Source organism: Orycteropus afer, unplaced genomic scaffold, assembly GCF_000298275.1.
Source record: "Orycteropus afer afer isolate SDZICR_OR568_19922 unplaced genomic scaffold, OryAfe1.0 scaffold00123, whole genome shotgun sequence".
In the NCBI taxonomy this organism is placed as follows: Eukaryota; Metazoa; Chordata; class Mammalia; order Tubulidentata; family Orycteropodidae; genus Orycteropus; species Orycteropus afer.
In genome coordinates this window covers 703,855-727,434 of record NW_006921710.1, presented here as the reverse complement: position 1 = coordinate 727,434, position 23,580 = coordinate 703,855, and the positions used below count along the sequence as shown (strand labels likewise).

At 38.8% G+C, this 23,580-nt stretch overlaps 1 protein-coding gene across 1 annotated transcript in view; it reads right to left on the bottom strand.

Annotated features, from left to right (window-relative positions):
• Positions 1–23,130, bottom strand: part of DDX31 (DEAD-box helicase 31) — a 79,800-nt gene extending 56,670 nt beyond the window's left edge. Inside the window, exons 1-13 of the mRNA XM_007944339.2 lie at positions 23,035–23,130; positions 16,532–16,788; positions 16,349–16,424; positions 15,163–15,206; positions 14,242–14,312; positions 13,250–13,314; positions 7,241–7,285; positions 5,898–5,939; positions 5,072–5,136; positions 4,338–4,457; positions 4,098–4,204; positions 2,159–2,394; positions 1,240–1,416 (exon numbers count right to left, since the gene is read on the bottom strand). Coding sequence (XP_007942530.2) covers positions 1,240–1,416; positions 2,159–2,394; positions 4,098–4,204; positions 4,338–4,457; positions 5,072–5,136; positions 5,898–5,939; positions 7,241–7,285; positions 13,250–13,314; positions 14,242–14,312; positions 15,163–15,206; positions 16,349–16,424; positions 16,532–16,788; positions 23,035–23,130 — 1,401 coding nt within the window. The remainder of the gene's footprint in view (positions 1–1,239; positions 1,417–2,158; positions 2,395–4,097; positions 4,205–4,337; positions 4,458–5,071; positions 5,137–5,897; positions 5,940–7,240; positions 7,286–13,249; positions 13,315–14,241; positions 14,313–15,162; positions 15,207–16,348; positions 16,425–16,531; positions 16,789–23,034) is intronic.
• Between the last annotated feature and the right edge of the window lie 450 nt (positions 23,131–23,580).

Sequence of the window (23,580 nt, the reverse complement as noted above, 5' to 3'; positions counted from 1 at the left end):
AAAAAAAAAAAAAAAACTTTCATAGGATCCATTCAAACTCCTAGATTCTTGAGTTCATATCCAGTTCCTTCATTATCTGTAGACCTATCTTCCAAACTGCCTCTGGTGAAAACAGACCCAGAGGACTAGTAAACTGAGGGAGTAGCGAAACAAAACAAAAACTAATGATAATAAAGAACGAAATTAACAGGGAAATCGATATAATTTGTAGTAAAGCAGCAGCTGTGTCCTTGAATGACCTTGAGTATGTTTACTTTTTGAGGCTTCAATTTCCTTAAATAATTCAAATAAAACAATAAAAACAAAAAGGGGGGCAGGTAGACCTGACAACCTTTAAGATCCCTTTTAGTTCTAAAAATGTTATGATTTTTAAGCTGGTTCCAGTTTTAGGTGATCTTACTGCAATTTCTCATTTTCTTTCACTCATTTTCTAAGCTGCCTGGTAACCTGTCCTCTAGGACAAGATGGCTCCTATCTCCAAGCCCTGGTCATCCTTTCTTTCAAGATTCCTGTGAGTACACCTAGCTCCCATACTCCACCCCAACCCTCTAAATGGATGGCTTAGTTAAGAGCAGTGGAATGAAAGTTATACAGCTAAGGACCTAAAATAAGGAAAATATTATACTCTTCCTTTTGAACAAAAATCTTACTTTGTGCCAAGAAAGAACTGAAACCTCAAAGCCCCTTGGTACACAGTACCCTTTCCCAACCCAAAATGTTAAGAGCAAAAGCTCTGTATCTTGTTGACAATGACAGCAGTCAGGCTCAGCAGTACCATATGGGATCCACAATTTAGCTCCATTAATGCTCTTAATTTGAAGACATCAAGCCCTAATTACACACTGGGTACTAAAAAGGCAAAACCCTTCCCTGGTGCCAGCTACTTAGTGATACTCTGTTGCCTTAACAGCTGGTTGAGGTAGATTCAGGCCAAGCTGGGGCCTGTGAGCGCTCTCAGGTGGAAGAGGCCAGCAAGCAGGGACAACAAGGCCCAGCTTCTGAAGTCAAAGCAAATGGGGAATAATAGGTTCCCTTTGCCCACATCAATGCATCAGTGTGATCCACTTCTAGTTCCAGTGGGTTGCCTATTTTAGGTTAATTCTTCCCCAGCCCTGTAGAGTCAGTAAGGGATACAATCCTGTGCTGACCCTAGAGGATGAGTTTGACAGAACTGGATTTTCATTCCCTTTTCCACTCTGAGGGCTATTTCACCGCACAGTGAGAGGTGGTGGTGCTCACCTCCTGTTCCATGTTGCCATGCAGCCGTAGGAATTTTAATCGCGTGGAGGCAGATGGTAAGTGCCCTGATGCTGGGGCCCCTGAGCTGCTCAGCAGGGTCTGAAGGAAGAGGTTGTAGTGGAACTCCACCAGCTCACAACTTGAGAAAAACACAATCATTTTCTGTTTTTTTTCAAACTACATCAATACAAAGAGGAGGAGAAAAGAAAAAAACAAAACCAGAAGTTTTTAAGATTGGGTAACACTGAGATGAGTATTTCTCTAAAATACATAGTCACGCTGCCCTTGATTTGAAAACATAGGTGACAATTTTGAATTATTAAAACAATAAATAAATAACACCGATACTACACTCTATAAAGAATGCTGGAAAGGAAAATGGTATCGCTATCACCTCAAACAGGTTTTCCGTACCTGTGGAAAACAAACAGACTTTAGAATGAGGCTGTTCATTAGCTCTGTTCCTCCCGTGTTCAGTGCCACATGCAACACTACCCAGCTGGGCTCTGAGTATAAGGTAGACCGTAACGCTTCATACCCAAGCCCTTCCAGCTACTGTTTTCCCACATATTAGAGGAAATGATCATACGACTCTAGCAAATAAATGCACAAATACTATTGATTCGTTAGAAAACACGAACACAGGTAATAACATGGTACCTTCCATGTGTCTACTACTTGTAATGCGCCCAATATTAGTCCCAAGAAAGTTATTTAGAGCAGATTTTAAGATGAACATAATGGCTACTATTGACCCCTGATTCTTCACTATAATCCTAGAACCACTGAAACGTTATCTTAACACAGAGTTAAGTTGGAAAACTTTTCTTTTTGGTGTTTGAACTAACTATTGATATCTGACATAAACAAAACAGGTCTTTCTTCTGTGGATTGAGCCAGGTCTGGTCCGCCGTCCTACCTTGCACTTCTGAAGGATGAAGGCTGCTAGGCAGACGAGCCTCAGTTTGCTGGGAACTAATGTCACGTGCTGATAGAGACTCTCTGGTATCGCAAAGCTGTCCAGCTTGTCACTAGTCTGTGGATGAAAGACTTCATGGGCTGCTTTGTCCTTCTGTTCTGACTGGTCATGGCTTTCGTCCAGTACAGAAATATTGACTGGATTATGCAAACTGATATCAGCTAGCCATGTTACACCTTTGATGAAAAAGGCAAAACAGATGACAAGCAGACACTGTGAAACTGGTCACACAGGCATACCCACACATACCACACATTCAGACATATTAAGAAAGTTCTAATTGGTATCATTCATGTTATAGCACCGAAATGGCCTATTATCAATCTGGTTCAGCAGACCCACTGGTTTCTTCCTATTGCCTAACAATTTATGCATACCAGTGTTTTCTAAACTCTGGGCTATGGAACCAAACCAAAAACCAAACTCATTGCTGTCGTGTCAATTTGACTCATTGTGACCCCTCCCTGGGTTTCCAATGCAGTATCTCTATGGAAGTAGATTGCCTAATCTTCCTTATGAGGAGTGGCTGGTGGGTTTGAACTGCCAGCCTTCTGGTTAGCAATCAAATACCTTAGAGGATAGTAACAGATATCTGCTTACCACCTGTCAAAAAAGAGTTCTAGATCAAGTAAGGTATGAAAATCTTGGGGTAAAAACATTTCTGGGCTTCTACTACAGACATGGGAGCTCTGGTAGCATAGTGGCTAAGACACTTGCCTGCTAACCAGACGGCTGGCGGTTCAAACCCACCAGCCACTCCTCGGAAGGAAGGTTGGGCAATCCTACTTCCGTAGTGATACTGCCTCGGAAACCCAAGGAGGGGTCGCTATGAGTCGGGTTTGACTCGACGGCACATAACAACAACAACAACTACAGACATTCTCAGAACCCTTATTGTGTTAATGGATACCACGAATCTCTGAGATACGGAAATGGTGTATGGCATTTCTCTATTTTTAAATCATAAAATCGCTTTTTCAGATTCTCAAAATTAATATTAGTTAGAACATATTTTGAGAACTGTTAAAGAGTAATGAATTGGCATTTGGCATCTGCATATAATAATGGGGCCTCATAAACCAAACAAAAAAACCTACAAATTCAAACTCATTTCATAGAGTGATTCTGGTGGACAGTAACCCAACTTTTTCATTCCTTAGTGTTCTCATCTGTAAAAGAAAGCTGAAAATTTCTATCTTAGGAAGATTAAATGCGAAAATGAGCTTAAAGACTTTTTTTTTTTTTTTTTAATTTGTTATCTCTTTAAGGGAAATGTAGGGTGACTACCCTAGAAAATGCACTAGGATAAGAGGTCATCATAGGATAAGAGAGCAAGGGCCCACTCTCAATCACCTAACAACTTCACAAACCTACTAGGTCAGTAGTGGTCAACCTTTTTAAAGCTTCTACATTGACATGAGTACCATTAGCATTCTCCTCTCCCAAGATGATTTTGGTTCTGGGACCTTTCCCTCCATGCTCTGGGTAACATATCAGGGTCTTATTGTTGCTGTTGCTGTTATGTGCCATCGAGTCGGATCCAACTCATAGTGACCCCTCCTTGGGTTGCCGAGGCAGTATCACTATGGAAGTAGATTGCCCCATCTTCCCTCTGAGGAGTGGCTGGTGAGTTTGAACCACCAGCCTTCTGGTTAGCAGTCAAGTGCTTTAGACATTAAGCTACCAGAGCTCCTTATCAGGGTCTTAGGTGACTAGAAGAAGGAGCTGGAAGTACAGAATGTATAGTTTGAAAGAACAATCCTCTGGGGACACTTTGCTCCCAAGTTGAGAATCACTGCTGCCAAACAATGCAGACTATTCCTAGGTTCTACTTCTTCATTAAAAACAAAGAAGCCCCGATCACTTCTTTTCAACCCACCTTCTGTGAGTGTTGCTGAAAGCAAGACATTCTGTCGTTTCTGGCATTCTGCATTTACAGCATTGAGTATCACTGTGATGTCCTTTTCAAAACCCAAATCCAAGATTCTGTGATTTCAAGAGAAGGAATTTTAATCTATGAGAAGAATAAGTGTGATACTAGGGGACTACAGAAGTTGAAGTGAAGGAAGTAAAAACGATCCTTTTCTTCAACATTTCAAGTTTCTTGGACAAGACTCACCTGTCTGCTTCATCCAAAATCAGCCACTGTATCCGACTAAAATGAATGTTCTTTGTGGATTTTATATGATCAACCAGACGTCCAGGAGTTGAGATAAGGATATTTATTCCTTTGCGGAGTCTGTTTAAAATTATGTATCATAAAAGAAAGTCAATCAAGCAGGTCTGTATCAATGGAAAACACAAGAGAAAGGTAGGAAAGACAGATTCATGTATGGTACAAACGTGTCACACCTTGAAATCATGAGAAAACATAACAACAAATGGGTCAAAAGATATATTTGTGTTTTAAAACTTTCTTCTGAAGTTTCCATCTCTGTTCAAATGTAATTATTAAGATATGAAATATCATAAAAATTATAAAACCTTACAACTTTGAAAGGAACTGTAATTATACAATCCAATGCTCTTTATCTTATCCGTAGAGTCTTCCTAGAACATTCCAGATAGGTTGTCATCCAGCCTGTTCTTGAAAGCTTCCGTGACAGAAACGCTCTTACTTGAGTGAGTTATTCCATGCCAATGTGCTCTAATTGCTAGAATGTTTGTTCTTATACTAAATCCTTTTTGTAACTTCCATGTTTAGAGGTGATCACTCTCCACTGTTTCAATGTATCCTTAGACATGGAACTAAGAAGTACAACCAAAGACAAGGTTCTCTTCAGGTTTAAAAGAACCAAACGTTATTTAATAGTAAAGTAGGGCAGATAGACTCAGATGAAACTGAAAACAAACCTGGCCTTTTCTGATTTTCTCTTTTCTCCACCCATTAACACTCCAGGCACAATCCAAGTAAATGGCTACAGAAAGAAAACAGACCACAGTCAACGCAAAGCCCCCTTTACTGAAAACACAGAGAGTAACTGTAAATTATTTTTCCTTAAACAAATGGGAGAGAGGATCCATGAGGTACTGTTCTGCAGACACAGTTCCCAGGCATTACCACACCCAGTGTTACTATCAGGGGGAACTTGAATTACAGCTACATAACTAGCTTCTAACATTGTAAGATATATATATATATTTAAAATAAATGATTCAAGTAGTTTCTCTGCTTCTCACCATGCAATCTGCATTGAAATCATATTTCAGTAAGTCTATTGCTTTATATTTTTGTTAAGACTCAAGCACAAGCCTTCTTGACTTCTCCCACCTTCTGATAAAAGAAAATATAGGTCAATTTTATATCTAACTTGGTGAGTTGGCAGGTTTTGACTTTCAAGTCTTCCTTTTAAAATTCTACTTGTAGCTTTTTAAGTTGCTTTCTGCTGGACCACCTTATGGCTGTACCTGTGAGTCTCTGTTACGTGGCTTACTGGTGGATATGATGAGATTATAGAAGCATCAGGAACATCAGTAATCTAGCTAAGCTAGAAATCCACAGTTAATAAGGTTTAGATCAGTAAAACCTAAAAATTGTGCCTAGATAAAGCAGAGGCATCCCAGAAATAGAGAAAAATAGGACTAATTCCCAGCTCTTTGAAAATAAAGACTGCAGTGTATTTCTCTTTCCTCAAAAAGTCAGAATGAAATATATAACTGAACTCTTGGCTTAACTTACCTTAAGCAGTTTCTGGACAGTGTCAAAACTTTGTAGAGCCAACTATAAAAAATATTAAAAGGTCAGAGATGGATGAGTAGGGTCTTTTCTTTCTTTCAAGACAACATAAAGTGATTAGGATCCAAATTTAGACCTCAACTGAATATTTAAGAAAAAAATTAAAATCCTATATAAGGAATATATTCTGAAATATATCCTTTTCTTAGGCCGGTTCCGAAACCTGCCAGTTTGGGAAAATGAGGGTAAAGACATCCCATCTTGGACGTATACAAAAATAGTGTTGTGTGCTCCCTCTGCTGGCTCAAATTCCCAGAGTGCCGAACAGCAAAGTGCAAGTCTATGAGGCACAAAGATGGGAGAGAATGAAACAAAATCAACCTGAAATTGGTTCTCTTTAGAAAGAGAAAGAATATAGATATGCATAAAGGTATAAACAACAACAACAACAACAATGCAACAGGCTAGCCTTTGGGAACTTTGCTTCCAAGGTTATATGATTGTATCTAAGAATATGCTAAGGGAAAGCAGTATCTGAAGACTGAGAGATGGTCATTTCTCCACGTTTATAAAAATAAAAATGAAACCAACAAGCCCAGTGGAAATCTGTAAAAGTGAAACTCAATGTAGGGTGTAACCATCAACCACCATCAAAAAAAATCTTTGCAGAATCTTTTTATCTAAGAATATATACAGTTCCCACATGTTTAGTATTCATGAAGCATTACAGGGAAGTAGCAAGTTTGCTGCTGTAAAAATTTAAATAGCTTCCGTGCCTGCTTCTTTGTTGGACTGAGCAAGGATAGGGCACTGCAGGCTGTATAAAAGGCTGAGGTGAAACATCCATTTCCACGACCAATTCTCTACAAAGAAGTGCTTAGTGTTTGATATAGAAAACAGATACCCTAATCTGAAATTACCTCTGTAGGCAAATAAAATAGATCAGATAGAAGAGATTGCCACCAAAGGAGGGAAAAATCGAGAAGTTTAACTTTCAAGAATAAGTAAAACTTTTGGCAGCAGCAGCTTCTTAAAAAATAAAGGTTCTTCAGAGCCAACTGTTTTTGCTTTTGAATTAAGTTGTAAAACAAAGTACTATTAAAAACATGATTCTTTTAACCCCTTTTTAAATGGACAGAAATTTGTAGTGTCATTAGTTTTTAGACAATAGAGAAATACTTTTCCCTACTTTTCGAAGAGTACTTGAATTTTTCTCCTTGATAGGAACCAGAAGAACGATTCTTGGGGAAGAGTGTGTAGTGGTTTGGATAGCAGGGAGAAAAAGCAATTCAAGGGTATCACTAAAAGTACTTGGTTAAAACTCACCCTGAAGTGAGATGGCTTACCTCTCTTGTTGGCACCAGTACGAGAGCATAGGGACCATCACTGCGCTGTTGACAGAGGAAAGAAATGCCTTGAGTAGGAAGAATAAATATCACTGGGCTCCAAATGGACAGAACTCAAGAGAGGCCAGCTATAAAACATTAGCAGCATTCTCTTTAAAGAAAGGAATAAGACAAGAATGCTCACTGGACCCATTTATTATGTAACATTGTTTTAGAGTTTCTGGCCCCTGCAATCAGACAAGAGAAAGAAACAGGATGTATAAAAAATTTGAAAGAGGAGGCAAAGTGATCATTATTTTAACCTAAAAGGAAACCTTAACATAATCAACTAAAATTTATCACATACAAGATGATTCAGACAGGTAGTTGAATATAAAACTAATATTAAAAAAACCAATAGCCTTCCAACAAAGAAAGTTAGAAAATACAATGTAAGGGGATTGGGGGTGGAGCGGAATAAGCACACAATAACAATAAAAAAGATAACAAGAATAAACAACAAATAATGGACAGTTCCATATGAAAAAAAAAAATTAAAACACCTGTGATGGACGTAAAACAAAATCTGAATAAACAGAAAGATGTCCTATTCTAGGATAAGAAGACTCAATATTATAATCAATTCTCTCTAAATTAATCCGTAAATTTAATGCAATTTTAATAGTATACACACACATGTAAAATGTTATGTATCACCAGACAAGCTGATTTCCAAGCTCTTCTGGAAAAATAAATGTTCAAGAATAACCAAGGTGTTTCTGGAAAAAAAAAGATTAATATAGGCATGTTGGCCCTTTCAAATGTTAAAACAATTTAAAGCTACAGCAATTTTAAAAATTGCTTTTAGCATAAATAGAGTAAACAACAGAAAATATAGCCTAGAATAGATCCAAATACATACAGAAATTTAGGAAATAGTATATGGAGCATTTTATATTAGTTGGAAAAAAATCATTCAAAAGTCCTTTGAGAAAAACACAGAAAAATAAAATTAAAATTGAGTTGGTCATTTTACAGATGACACAAAATTAAAAAACCATAAAAAAAATACTGATAAATTCTATTACATACAAATTTAAAATTATCTAACAAAATTACCTAACTCAAACAAGAGTCATATAACAATGTAGGGGAAAAATATGCCACACATAAGAGAAAAAGTTTCTTGAACTTATAATTAAGTTCTATAAATCAAAAAAAAAAAGACCAAAAGCTAAAGTATCAAAATGGAGAAAGGACATAAACATCTGCTAATTTACTGAAATAAAAATTCAAAGTATGACTTTTACATATATGAAAACATGCTTAATGTCACTCATGAGAGAAATTCCAATTAGAACTACAGACTGGTACTTTTTACCTGTCAAATTAGCAAAAGTAAAACAACTGACTATTGATTAGGGTATGGGCAAACAAAAACTCTTGTACACTGCTGGTGGAAGGGCAAATTGGTATAAGGCCTTTGCCTGTCAATTTAGCTTTATTAGCTACCAAATGAAAATGTAAATTCTACTTACAGGAATTTCTCCTAGAGATACACTCTTTTTTTAAATCATGATTTGGGTTCAGATACACTCACATGTACAAAAAGAAACTGTAAACTACTTTATAGACTAGAACATTTATAATGGTCTTATTTACAGAAAAATATTGAACATAATGTAAATCCTACCAATAAAAGACTGATTCAATGATCTGTAGTACATATACACAATGGAATACTAGGTGGCCGTTAAAAAGAATAAGGCAGCTCTACATGGTATTGATAAAAAAACCATCTCCCAAACATTAAGTGAACAGAAAGCAAGGTGCAGAACAGCATGCATAACAAACAGCCACTTGTATATCAAACCAAACCAAACAGAAAAAAATTTTTTAAAAACCTCTAACTAAAAGGAGGGAAGGAAGCTATGCCTATTCATATTTACTTGCTAATGCAGAGATTCCCCCAGGAGAACAGACAAGAGACTGGTAATAACGACATTGCATCTTGGGAGAAGTGTGCAACCAGGGGGAAAATAAGAGTAGACAGACTGACTTTACCTACATATTTTGTGGCACTCTTTAAATTTTTTAACATGTATATTATATTTATAAATAAAAATAGTAATAAAAAGAAAATAAAGTGGTCTGATAAAGGCTCCTGTGTCAACGGTGCCTTGCACATTGAAAGTGCTCACACATACGTATTGGATGAATCAAAACAATGTTAGTGCAGAAGCTAAGCTCAGATTTAACAGCAAATTCAATTACAAGTATGGTTTTCATGTTTTCTGCATAGGAAACATTTACCCACACGGAGGAAAGGATTTGGAATTCAAACTATAGTTCTCTGTATTCAACATCAACTTTGTGAGACTGCACTGAAGCCTAAGCGAGGAATGGTAAACATGTTAGTACAACAGTATCAATGTGCCACTGTGTGACGTTAGGAAATTCTGACATTTCAAAAGGTGTTACTACACAGAGAAGAAAGAAAAATCAATTCCTTACAGAGCAGAAGTGAGTGAGGAAGGATGGATGTGATGTTAGAAAAATCAGAGCCAAAATAACTGAAGAGTGAAAACAGAAAAGCCGTCCATTCTTATTCCATCACCAAAGTAATTTAAGAATCTGTTGGGTGCCTTGAATTTGCAGCTCTCTCCAGATATGGTTTTTACAGGCCAAATTATTTTATAGCAAGCTCTAAGGGACTATACTGAATACTACTTGAAATAAATGAATTCATTTTGGGCTTGGAAAACTGTGTTTATACAGAATATATTGTCTTTCATAGAATGAGCTGTTATCAATATTAAAAAAAAAAAATCTGAACAAATAAAAAACTACATGCCTTGTTAATGGTTCTGAATGTAAGCAAACCATAGCATTGACCTTCAAACTACCCATATGACCTTGTTGATAATGATAAGAACACAGGGCACATACTATTACCAGGTACTGGATACCAGTTAAGGAGCCTTGGTTAAGCACCTGGCTGTTAATCAAAAGGTTGGTGGTTTGAACGTATCAGCTACTCCATGGGTAAAAGATGGGCAGTCTACATCTGTAAAGATTACAGCCTTGGAAATCCTATGGGACAGTTCTATTCTGTCCTACAGGATTGCTGTGAGTTGGAATTGACCCAATGGCAATTTGGTTTTTTTGGGTTGGTTTGGGTACCAGTTCTCAATGCTTCACATGCATTAACTCACTTAATCCTCACTGTCACTCTAGAAGATAGGTCCAGCTATTATCCCCTTGCCACAGGTGAGGACACTGAGACACAGAGGGATGAAATGATTTCACTACAGTCACATACAAAACCAGGATTTGAGTAGAGCCACCACCACACTGTCCATGTTAGGTATGTCATGTAATCTCTGCCTCACAGATCTATGGAATGAGAGAGTTCGGTAGAACTCTAGGACTCTTTCCAGCTCAAGTTCCCAAACTCTCCAACCTTGTATGAAGAAAGAACCTCTACTAACAAGAGATTCTCCTGGAGTACAAAAGTGAATCTAAGTGTTTTACTATACTACTGTAATAACTTGTATTTCTTTGTTACTTACTATACTGTATACCATATATACTGCTAAGCACTTTACCTAAATTATCTCAGTGTAAATTGCTTAATGGAAAAAAAATCATCACTTTTAGGAAACAGTAAAATTCTTCACTTATCCATCTCAGATAAAATGATTATTTAAAAAAAGAAAAAAAAAACAAACAAACTCACTGCCGTTTAATCAGTCCCAACTCACAGCAACCCCTCTTTGGGTTTCTGAGGCAATATCTCTACAGAAGTAGATTGCTCCATCTTCCTTCTGAGGAGTGGTTGATGGGTTTGAACTGCTAGCCTTCTGGTTAGTAGTCAATGGCTTAGGCACTATGCCACCAGAGCTCCCAACTTTATCTACCTCAGATAAAATGATTATTAGTAGTTTGAAAATTATCTTTTCAGTCTTTTTATGCACATACATATATAGAATACTACTATTTATGAAATCGAGGTCACACTCCGCATGTTTTGTAACTTGCCCTTTTCCTGTATCTTTAGTTCCAGTTTATAAAGAGTAAACTGAAAAAATATTACTTTTAATGGCTATAGAGTTTCATCATTTGGACGATCATGTAAGGTTTCTTTTCCAATTGACTAAAAAAAACCCACATTAATCCATTTTGAAATAACTGTATACTTAACAAAATATTTGCAAAAATTGTCTGAAGAATTCTCATATACCTGTTCCCCAGTTTTCCTATACGTTAATTTCCTATACAGTTCATTTCTCAAAATGAAGACATTAACACTGATCAATGCTATTAATTAATCTATAGATCTTATTCAAATTTCATCAACTGACCTATTAATGCACTTCTTCTGGACTAGGACCCAATCCAGGACTACACATTGAATTTAGTTGTCATGTCTCCTTTGGCTCCTTTAATCTGGGACAGGATCTCAGTTTTTTTGTCTTTCATGACCTTTATATTTTTTAAAAAAAGTACTTGTCTGTTACTTTGCAGAATGCTCCTCCATTTGAGTCTCTGTGGTTAAGTTCAGGTCATGCAATTTAGGTAAGAATACTACAAAAGTGATGCTTTGTTCCTCTCAGTACATTGTATCAGGAGACATGATGCCAACATGGACTACTTGGTTAATGCAGTGAAAGCCAGGATTCCCCATGGTAAAGTTACTATTTTTCCTTTGCAAATAAGAAGCAGCTTGTGAAGAGCTACTTTGAGGCTATGTTTTTCATCATACTTTAATCTACTTATTTTAGCATCCATGATGATTCTTACCTGAAACAGTATTACTGTGACATTTGCCAAATAGTGATTTTCTACTTTTGTCACTCCTTCTGCATTTATTCGCTGGTATTCTACTGTAAGGAAGGACTTTCCTTCCTCCCCCATTTATGTATTTATTCAGTTATCTATCAGTTTAGACCTGTGAATATTTACTTCATTCTATGGGTTATAATTCACATGTGGGTAGAACAAATGGTTAAGCACCTGGCTACTAACCAAAAGACTGTACAACGAGTTTGTACGAGTTTGAATCTACCCAGAAGCACTTTGGAAGAAAGGCCTGGCAATTTACTTCCAAAAGATCACAGCCAATGAAAACCCTATGGGGCTCAGTTCTACCCTGAAAACATAGGTCATCATGAGCCAAAACTGATTTGATGGCAACTGGTTTGGTTTGCTGGTTTTATCATTACTCAGGTTTGTCAAAAGACAAACTGGTACCACAGCAGTTAAAGCATATGGCTACTAACCAGAAGGTTGGCAGTTTGAACCCTCCAGCCGTTCTGTGGGAGAAAGATGAGGCAGTCTGCTTCCACAAAGATTCACAGCCCCGGAAACCCTATGGGATCATTCTACTCTAGCACACAGGGTCGCTATGAGTCGGAATAAACTCAATGGCAGTGGGTTTTTTTTTTTTTTAAATAACATCCTAGCATGGAGTGAGGAATTTGGTCTCTGAACCAAACAAAAGTGAAGTGGAAATCCACTTCCACTGTTACTCAATTCGTTATCATAGCAAGTTTTCTACCATATTTTTTCTGCAAATAAAGTGCCCATGCATGTAATGTGCACAGATACAACACTAACATATGAGGGAGGTTGCTCAGTTTGCAAAAAACTATCTAGCTTGCACATTATTGCGTAAAAATACAATAACCTTCCAATTTTTCTCTTTGTAAAACTGGGATACCTACACCTTGGGGTGTTTAAAGATTCAACAATACACACAAAGTATTTGTCACAGTGCCTGATACACAGGAGTATTTGACATAGGCTCCCTACTATATCTACTCTGATGATTATGAAATGTTTATTCTATTCTACACTGAGCACAGTCTTTGGAAATAACATGTTTATGTCATAAATGCATTAAAAGGAGGTAAGAACACAATGTTAAGTGAAAATAGTGTCTTTGAGTCTCACTGTTATTGCCATGGTTCAGTTTGATGGTTGTGTGTACACTATGAACAGTAACAGAAAAACACATTTTATACTCACCTGTATTTTTGATGCCATTGCTTGGAGGGACTGGACCATAGGGATAGAGTAGGCAAGAGTTTTACCTTTTAAAAAAAGTGTAAAACCAATTAAAATCACAAACTACAGATATAAGAGAAGCAAAGGCCATGAAAGGAGATGGGCTGTTATCTTTGGGTCTTACTAGATTCTGGGCAAAGAAAGAATGGACATCTTATAGCCAAGACAGGTGAGGATGGGAGCTCACTAGTCTTCCATAACTCCTAATTTTGCTTTATAAATTCAATACTGCTAAAAATCCTGAAGCTTTAGCTCCTTTACCAGTCTAACAAGGGAGATAATGACACATGTCCCAAATTACGCAAAGTCTCAACTTGACAGTCGTCCCTAGAGTCTCTAGAGGACTCCTTCTCTGAAGTCTTCCTCAATCTTTCAAGCTTCAATTAAGAGTCCTCTAAGGGGCTGTCAGGATTAGGAGCCAGATTGAACCTTACAGCAAGTTTCTAAAGACTAAGGAGAAACCAAAATTCTGGGTTTCTACCCACCTGAATGGTGGTCAAGCCAGTGAGATTTGCCATCAAGGGCACAATAGGGTTAGAACAGCAAGTCCAGACTGGTCTGCACCACAGCAAAAGCAGTTTTGTGTGTTTGAACGACTGGTATTCAATAGTGTATGCTCATGTCAGAGCTCTATGTTTTAGTATCAGAGAAAACATTTATCCCCCACTAGAGTGAGGATGGGCAGCTCTGGCCATAGATGGTGGAACCTGGCAAAGGCCTGAAATAGACTCCTAGGAATGACAGCAAAACGTGACAACTTCCTGATATGGCACCATCAATCATCCCCTTCCTTTCATATGGGAAAAACTGAGTGTGCTATTCAAAAGCAAGCATAGTGTCTCCTCCCCCAAATAAAACAAAGCAACCTCACAACAGAAACAGATACTTTACTCCATAACCATGGGCCTGGGCCTGGATATCATGAGAAAGGAGACAATGAAATGATGACTGACCTGAACCTGTCTGGGATCTCACAAGAGCATCTCTGCCTTCCAGCAATACAGGAATACTTTGTTTCTGAACACTTGAGCACCCAAAAGAAAGAAAACTTATTTATCTAATATATTACTTAGTTATGTTTATAAGCAGAGATACAGGACAGACAAAATACAATTGCCCCAGTCTGATTTATCAGTTGCCACCACATAAGTTACCTAAATATTCAAGTGAAGTTGCTAAGAAACTTTTAATGATTACAAGTATAAAACCCCAGTTAAATTCCTGGGACTTTGCTAAAAAGTTGAGGCCAGCCTGAGACTTATCAATCTACTAATTTTTAAAAATTGGGTAGTGGTGGTGATGGTAGGGGTTCCTTATTTTCTTCAATATTCTTATTTTTTACTTACAGAAGAAATTAAAAAGTACTCATTATTTAAATGCACAGAAACATAGTAAAAAAAAAAGAGGTTCATCTCTTTTCCATCCCTTTCACTATTCTCATTTTATTTTCTAAGAGTCATCACTGTTAACAAAGATTTGAAAAAACATTTTCAGCATCCCATTACTTCTAACCAAGCAGTCTTTTTATTTCACTCTAATTCTTACTAATAAGAAATGACATGCTAAAGTCTGTATTTGGCCACATTATTTTCAGGGAAGCATGGACAATTGTGGTATCTTATGTAGCCCATCTTGTAGACCAGAAATCTCTTACAGTTAAAGCCAAAAGCAGAAGTGGATGGAAACTCAGCTTCTCCATTTAACCGAGTGCCTAAGTGCATATTGAGCCCAACATATTGAGCCCTTGTTGGTCAAAAGCAGGCATTCTTTTCTAATGGCAAGACAAAATTTGCTTTGTCCTCCACAGAGAAGTCAAATCTCATCTGGTTATATGCACTTGAACCTAAGAAAAGTAAGATTCCTGGAATTCTTACCTGGTCATACTAGACATTTTTAAGACTGTATTTATTGTGGAAATCTAAAAGAGAAGAAAAAACAGTATTTTAACTATGAGTTTTTGGTAAAAATATATTTACTGGTAATGTGAATGAACTTGGAGGACATTATGCTGAATGAAATAAGTTAATCACAGAAGGACAAATATTGTACTAGTTCATTATTATAAAAAGTCAAAGAAAGATTTATATATAGAAGGAAATTTTCTTTGTTGGTTACCAGGAGTGGGAAGGGAGGGGAGGGAACACTGCAAAAAAATAAAATAAAAATGGGGGAAAAAAGAGAAAAGTATGGCAGTCTAAAAAATATATATATATTTACTAGAGATAAACAAAAAGGAGAAAATATTGGGATGAAACATTATTATGATCACATTAAGTTCAAAATCACCCCTAATTTCCCTAGGGGAAATGTCCAGAGACATTTTTGATTATTACAAGTGAGGGGGGCACTCTTGAAACCTAGTGGGTAGAGGCCAAGGATATTGCTAAACATCCTATAATACACAGGACAACCCCTACAACAAAGAGTTATCCAGCCCAAAATGTCCATAGTGCTAAGGTTAGAAATCCTGCTGCAACCCAGAGGTGAGAAAAAAAGCTACATAAAAACGAAGAGGTAGGTAAGCTATGACTGTACAAAGGAAATCAAGACTACCTAACAGTGAATGTATTTTTCCCCCCTTACTCACAAGAAGTCTGGAAACTCATTCATAATTAAAAAAAAAATTACAAAATAAGTGTCATTTATTTGTAGAAAAATGCATGTTAAATAGGTTCTTCTTCCCTTAACAGTAAAATGCCAGTTCTCTCTCCTATGGTCATTGTGACATCTGTTCCAGAATGGTCTCAATATCATATTTACTCAGTAATTAGGAAGCTATCTTAAGTCCAACATGTGATGTCCCAGTCCTAAACGAAAGTCTTTAGTTCTTAAAAGAAAGAGTTAAAAAAAAAAAAAAGTGTCAGGAGAGAGTGCACAATAACCTAATAAGCACAGTAAATTGCCTTAGAAGAGTATCTTATCAACCTGAGTCCATTCAAGTGACTTGGAGCAGAAATAATCATTCCTCAATTTCTCTTCCTAGAAATGTCATTTCACAGATATTCAGAATGAGTACACATACCCAAAAAATAGAGACATCAAACCCCAAGAGATACTTACTAGGTGTGGGTGGAGGTCCAGTTCATGAAAAGCATCTGAAGTAAACACTTTCTCTTGTACCTGCTTTACTGCAGGTCTGCAAATGATGAACAAAAACCCAGGCATCAGTTCCAATATGCAAAGAAAATAGCAGAATATACTTTATTCCTTTTATTCCTAAAGTGCATCTGCACTTGGACATACCTGTGGAGTTCTGGAATTTCAGGATTGTTTTTAAACAATGAAGAACTCTTAATGCATGGCTTCTCCTCTTGGTTTACATTACTGGTGCCAGCCAAGTACTTCTTTGGAGAAAACGTTTTTTGTGCCTTCCCCTTAAGAGTCCTTCGAGTTTCTGTAACACCAGTTTTCTTGGCTGTGAAAAACGGTGTTTTGCTCCTCCGTTTCACTGGAGGAGCCTCACTGGGTGTGTGGTATTTTCTTTTGGTAGCCTCTGCTTGCTGCATTGTTCCCAGAAGGAAAGATCAACAGAGATGCATTAGTCCATGAAGACAGACCTCAGAGTGAAGCCTGACTGCCCACAGAATTGCATCTCTTCCTGCAGGGATCATTATGTCCCATATGTCAAGCAACAGTTTAGGGTTTGCAATTAGATTTTTTGACTCAGCAGTTTTTATCCCCCAGAAAAAAATCTCAGTTCATTCATCTCACCAGACCTCCCCAATCATCTTAAATGTTAAAGTAACCAGGATGAGGGTGAAGACCAAGAAAGGAGAAGCATATTTCAAGCTGAATGTTAATAAATCTGTTTAAGGGAAGAGAGAACCCACGTTCTGAAGTATACATGCTAAGTCAATCCACATCTTTAGAAGTCCATTTACACAAGAAAAGAAGGAAGAAAATGAGTCTTTTCTCTCTACCAACAAAGCAACGGTGACTACACATGGGAGAAAGAAAAGTGGGATGGCCGTGTCCTAGCTTATGCCCAGGAAGTGGAAACCTTCATTACTGCTCTATCCTAGAGGGCTTGGATCTCTGTCATTCTCTACCCTCACGCTGCTCCTCCAGATTCAGATGGTTTGGAGACAATTCCTACTTACCGTTCCAATTCCAAATGAGAATTCTGCTCCATCCATCACGTCTATCACACTTATTTCCAACTCTCCTTGGCTTTCAATTCCCCACCTGATCACTGATTACAGGCTACTAAACCAAACCTACTGCCACTGAGCTGATTCTGACTCAGCAACCCTACAGGTCAGAGTAGAACTGCCCTAAAGATTTTCCAAGGTTGTAAATCTTTGCAAAAACAGACTGCCTCATCTTTCACCCACAGAGCAGCCGGTGGGTTTGAACCACTGATCTTTCTGTTGGTAGCTTTAACCACTGCACCACCAGAGCTCCTTTATAGGGTGCAAAACTAGGTACTTTTTTTCCTATTGCTTATTTCCATTAACACAAATATGCTTAAATGCATGATGTACAACCTCTCCCTAGAATAAACATCCAATTCCTGTATTTTCTTTGGCCTTCTCTTCCTAATTACACATAAATATAAAAACATCCATTGACTTGTCAGTGGTCGTTATTCTGGAGTTTTGGTTTCTCTTGGAATATGTTATTTTCCTCTTTGCCTGAAATGATGACTTCTGCTTATACACTGGCTTGTTTTAGCCATGACTGTCAGCTTCAGAAAGAGCTCTGGTGGCACAGTGGTTAAAACATTCGGCTGCTAACCAAAAGGTTGGCGGTTAGAACACACCAGCCACTCCGTGGCGGAAAGATGAGGTGGTCTGCTTCTATAAAGATTTACATCTTTGGAAACCCTATGGGAGAGTTCTATTCTGTCCTGCAGAGTCTCTATGGGCTGGAATTGACTCAATGGCAGTAGTTTGGTTTGCTTTGGTCAGCTTCAGACTAACCTACCAGTAACAACAGTTCTTTGCTGCTGGCAATCATAAGGATTACCTTAAATAATTCAATAAATACAACTTCAAATATTTAACATTAATAAAGTAAGTATAGACCTACTTCATTTTACAAACTAATTTTTACAAGCTCCTAAGGTTAGGGAAGGAGCTCTGGTTGTGTAGTGCCTAAAGGCACTTGACCACTAACCTGAAGGCTGGCGGTTCAAACCCACCAGCCACTCCTCAGAAGGAAGAGGGGGCAATCTACTTCCGTAGTGATAATGCCTCAGAAACCAAAGGAGGGGTTGCTGAGTTGGCTCCAACTTGACAAGAGTGAGTTTTTTTTTGTTGTTGTTGTTAAGTGCCGTTGAGTCGGCCTCGACTCATAGCGACCCTTCCTTGGGTTTCCGAGGCAGTATCACTACGAAAATAGATTGCCCCATCTGCCTTCCGAGAAGTGGCTGGTGGGTTTGAACCGCCAGCCTTCTGGTTAGCAGTCAAGTGCCTTAGGCACTATGCTACCAGAGCTCCTAAGATTAAAGAAAGAGAGGAAACCAAGTTTCAGATCTGTCAAATTATTTGGAAGATGGAATGGAAGGGGCAGATTTCACTCAACTCACATCACCGGGGCAAGAGAACCAAAGAATCTTGGAGTGCAAAGAACCAGTAAGACCACTCTCACCATGTGCAGGAATCCTGACTGCAGGAAGGGTCCCTGCCAGGTGATCGTGCAGCCTCTGCCTGCACAAGTCCTCCCGGTCACCATGTCATGAGGTAGCCCACTCTAATCTTAACCAATTCTAGGGATTAGGAAGCTGCTTCTGATATTCAAATAAGATCTGCCTCCTTGAACATCTCCTACTAGTCTTAGGTTTACTTATTCTTCTACTTAATATTCTCTCATAATTTGTAATTCCTGTTTTTCATCTTTGGACTACATATTCCAAGTATGATACAAACTTTAGTCTCTTACCATCCTGGTCACTCTTAATGACTATGCCAATTATCTCTCTAAAAGCAAGTGCTCAGAGTTAAGCACAATATTAGAGAGGCTTTCCATTGCTCTCAGGCAAAAATCCAAAATCTGTAACATGATCTAGGAAGCCCTCCAGAATCTGACCTCTGTCCAATTTACCAGTCCCAGCTTTATCTTTTGCCACCCTGATCTTCCTTAAATTCCTAGAATGTATCATGCTCCTTCCCTCCTCAGGGCCTTTACACCCACTATTCCCACATCTATGTCCTCAACACTCCCTCTGGGTGGTGAACTTGTACTAATTTTTCAGACTAGGCTTCCTTAGCATGTCCTCAGAAGAGTCTTTCCTGACTTGTTCTCTCCACTCAGTCATATCAAGGTTTCCTCTGTGGCTTCCCTGACATCTTCTCCTGTGCAGCACTCAGCATGATAAGCATAGCATGTCATTTATTGTTTAATGTCTATCTTCCACATTAGATTGTAAGCTCCATAAAGAAATGGATGAGTCCTAAATAACACCTGAAGCCCCTGCACTGATCCGTGTCTGGCACAAAGTAAACACTCAATAAATACTTGTAAGATGAATGAATGACACACAGTGAAACTACTGATTGGGATACTGTTCTACTAAATGTTAATCCCCACCTCTATACCCCCGGTATCTATGACACATTCATTTAAAAAACTGACCACTCTGCAGTGGTCACGTAGCTTGGTTCTAAAGATACAAAACTGAAAGATCAGCCAAGCCCTTGATGAAGTCACAGGCTAGTGAAAGAGACAAAGGTATAAAAACATAAATCCAAGCCTTTATTTGTACCATTAAAAAAAAACCAAACTCACTGCCATTGAGTTGGACCAGACTCATAGCGACCCCTCCTTAGGTTTCCAAGGCAGTATCACTATGGAAGCAGATTGCCCAGACTTCCTTCTGAGGAGTGGCTGGTGGGTTTGAACCACCAACCTTCTGGTTAGCAGTCAAATGCCTTTGGCACTATGCCACCAGAGCTCCTGTTTGTACTACAGAAGAGATACATAAAAAAGGTTATGGTAGCATAGAGAAAGAAAGACTAATATGCCCTACGATAGGGAAAAGAAAGGCAAGGAGTCAAGGAATGCTTCTTAAGGTGGCATGTGAGTGGAGAAGGAGCAAGGACATAGCTGGAGCTATCAAAAATTAAAAAATTTAAAGGGTCAGCGAAAAACAGTAAGACCCTCCATAAGATGGACTGCAATAGTGGCTGCAACAATGAACTCAAACATAGCAATGATAATAAAGATGGTGCACAAATGAGCAGTGTTTCATTCTGTGGTAGATAGGGTCCCTATGAGTCGGAATCAATTCAATGGCACCTAACAACAGCAACAACATTAAAAATTACCTGCACAACATTCAGCAAGTCACTGCCTGGAGGCTCTGTTCCTGTACTTGTAAAAAGGGAGGATTAGAGTAGATGATTTCTGGGGCCTATTTTGGCCCTATGAATCCCAAATGTCATATCTTTGGTATTAATGCACTTATCCTGTGCTTAATATGCCAGGCAATATGCTAACTACTAACATGAACTATCTCATTTAACCACTATAGATCCTGGTGTCTCATCTCATTTTAAAATGGGGACACAGAGGCAGAGATGTGATATACTGTGTCTAAGGATCACTGGAAGACGTAAGCTTTGCCCAGACATTATAATTCAGTAGCTCAGGTTCCTGTAATACCATTTATTAATTGTACCTTGTTTGGTTAGAAAACATCTCTACTTTGTCTTGCATTTTTGCTTTCTAATAGGATATATACCAAATGTTGATAAGCTACCCATGTGTATGGCAATTATTTGGGGGTAGAGGGTATTTTAGAATCTTTTTCCAAATTTTCGACAATAAATTTGTATTAATTTGGTAATCAAAAACATTTTTTTAGAAAGATATACAGTGTTAGGTATATCATAATTTAAGGTGTCCAAGTGTTTTAAAATCCAGTATATTAGCTACTCATACAAAGTTCAGGCTTTAGCAAATCCATAATTTTCATTCAAGACATTTTGAAACAGTGGTTCATGGGATCATAAAATTAGATATCTCACATTTATTAATTCAATAACAAAGTTTTAGTAAGTGCTGCCTATATGTTTGGAGCTCTGGTAGAGTAGTGCCTAAGGCACCTGACTGCTAACCAGAAGGCTGGTGGTTCAAACCCACCAGCCACTCCTTGGAAGGAAGAGGGGGCAATCTACTTCCATAGTGATACTGCCTCAGAAACCCAAGGAGGGGTCACTATGAGTCGGGTCCGACTCGACGGCACATAACAACAACAAGCCTATGTGTTAGTTACTAGGTTTTGTACATGGCAGAAGTACCCCAATGACCTAATGATACAGCGATTCTATCATAAAAAATGGGACCAATACTACTTTATTTTTCATTATTGGCATTTATTAAGTGCACTGAAAGGAGCTCTGGTGGTGTAGTGCCTAAGTCATTTGACTTCTAACCAGAAGGATGGTGATTTAAACCCACCAGCCACTCCACAGAAGAAAGATGGGGCAATCTACTTCCATAAAGATTTACTGCCTCGGAAACCCAAAGGGGGTTGCTGTGAGTCAGAATCAACTGGATGGTAGTGAGTTTGGTTTTGGTTTGAAATTCACTGTTGCAGTGGATTAAGTGCTCTGCTGCTAACTGAAAGGTTGAAGGTACAAACCCATCAGCCTTGGAAGCCCTATGGGAGAGTTTTACTCTGTCCTATAGGGTTATGATGAGTCAAAATTGACTCGAGAGCAATGGGTTTGGTTTTCTGTGGGCCAGACAATATATAAGGCCTTTATGTGCATCACTGTATTTAATTCTCATAGAAACTGTTGCCGTTTCATGGACCAAAAAGCAAAGATAAGAGAGGATGTGTAACTTCCTCAGTTAGTGAGCTGAAAGGCAGGTATCTAATTCCATATCTATCCTACTCTAAATGTGATGCTCCCAACAGCTCCTTATACCTCTCTCCCCTTAGATGTGGTTACATCATTGGCTGGCTGAAGAGTACTTATTTCCTAATATATACATAAAGATGCAGTAAGATTTTCAATGGAATTATGTGTTGCCTTTTTTTGGGGGGGTGACAAACCTGCCTTGGCACTGAATTTTATCCTTCCTGGTCTTTGTGGTAATTGATGACTTTATAAAACATTTTTCTGCCTTGCAGTCCTTCATTTTTCAATCTCAGTGTTAGATGGCATTTCAAGGCATCTCTACCCTTCACCTAGGAGGGGTCGCTATGAGTCGGGTCCGACTCAATGGCACACAACAACAACTACCCTTCAGAGAGAGAAAGTTAAATTGGTGAACTGTATTTTTTTTTCCTCTTCCATTCCACGGACGGAAATCTAAACAATTTTTGAAAGCTACTCAAAGAAATATTTGTCTCCAAACCTGTGCTCTTGAGACAAACGACAATGAACCGAGGAAACGTGGATGAGAGAAATTAAGAGTTGCCTGATAAGTGACAGGGCTGGGACTCGAACTTGTCGAACTTGGGCGTTACAGTAAACAGCCTTCAATCTCACACTAGTTTTCAAACTAATAGAACCGACTGGACAGCACGAGTTTGGTTGTTTGGTTTTTAGCGCGGAGCCAGCTCCCCGCCCTCTTCACTTGTTCAACTCCAGGAACACTCCCTCCGGTTGGCAATTCCTTTTTATACACGTGTTTCTGAGCAACTCCTCCAGAAGCTGCCTGACAACTGTTTTTTGCCCCTTGAGTTCCGTAAAAAGTTCGAACCTGGTAGCAAGTTCGCAAGGCGACAGCCCGCGCTGCAGCACGAGTCCCTCCCCAGGTGCAGACGCAAATGAAGCTGGGTCAGAACTCACCCGCTTTGCCTGAGCTCGGAGGGGTCTGAAGAATGTCTTGGGGGCGGGGGCCCGGGCCTCGAAAACGTTGAGGAGTAAATCCTCGGCGGTTGCCATGGCTGGCCGGAGGCTGGAGGCACAGAAGAGACGCGGGTGTCCACACCGTTTGGGGTTTGAGAGTATGTCTCCAGCTCAGACTCCAGCCCACGTGGGATGCGCGTGAGGACCCCAGGTAGCTGCCCCGCCGAGTCCTGTCGCCGCCGCCCCTTCCAGGTCCCAGAAAGATTAAAAAACAAGCAAACACAAACAATAAGTAATACTGCAGCGGTACTGGAGCGGAAGGGCTGTGGCGCACGGACAGGGAGGTACGAAAGTGAAAGCCTTGAGGGCGAAGGGCACCGACTAATGTGAGGTGACAACTCCGTCCCCCTTGGCTTGGTTGATTGCAGGAATGCAGAAATTAGTGTTACTCAGGTGTTAATGCTTGTTAAGTTCTTTGGATTCCTCTAAAAAATCGTAAAAGGATACCACCTGGTTACTACTTCCTCTACTGACTCTGCCTGGAGA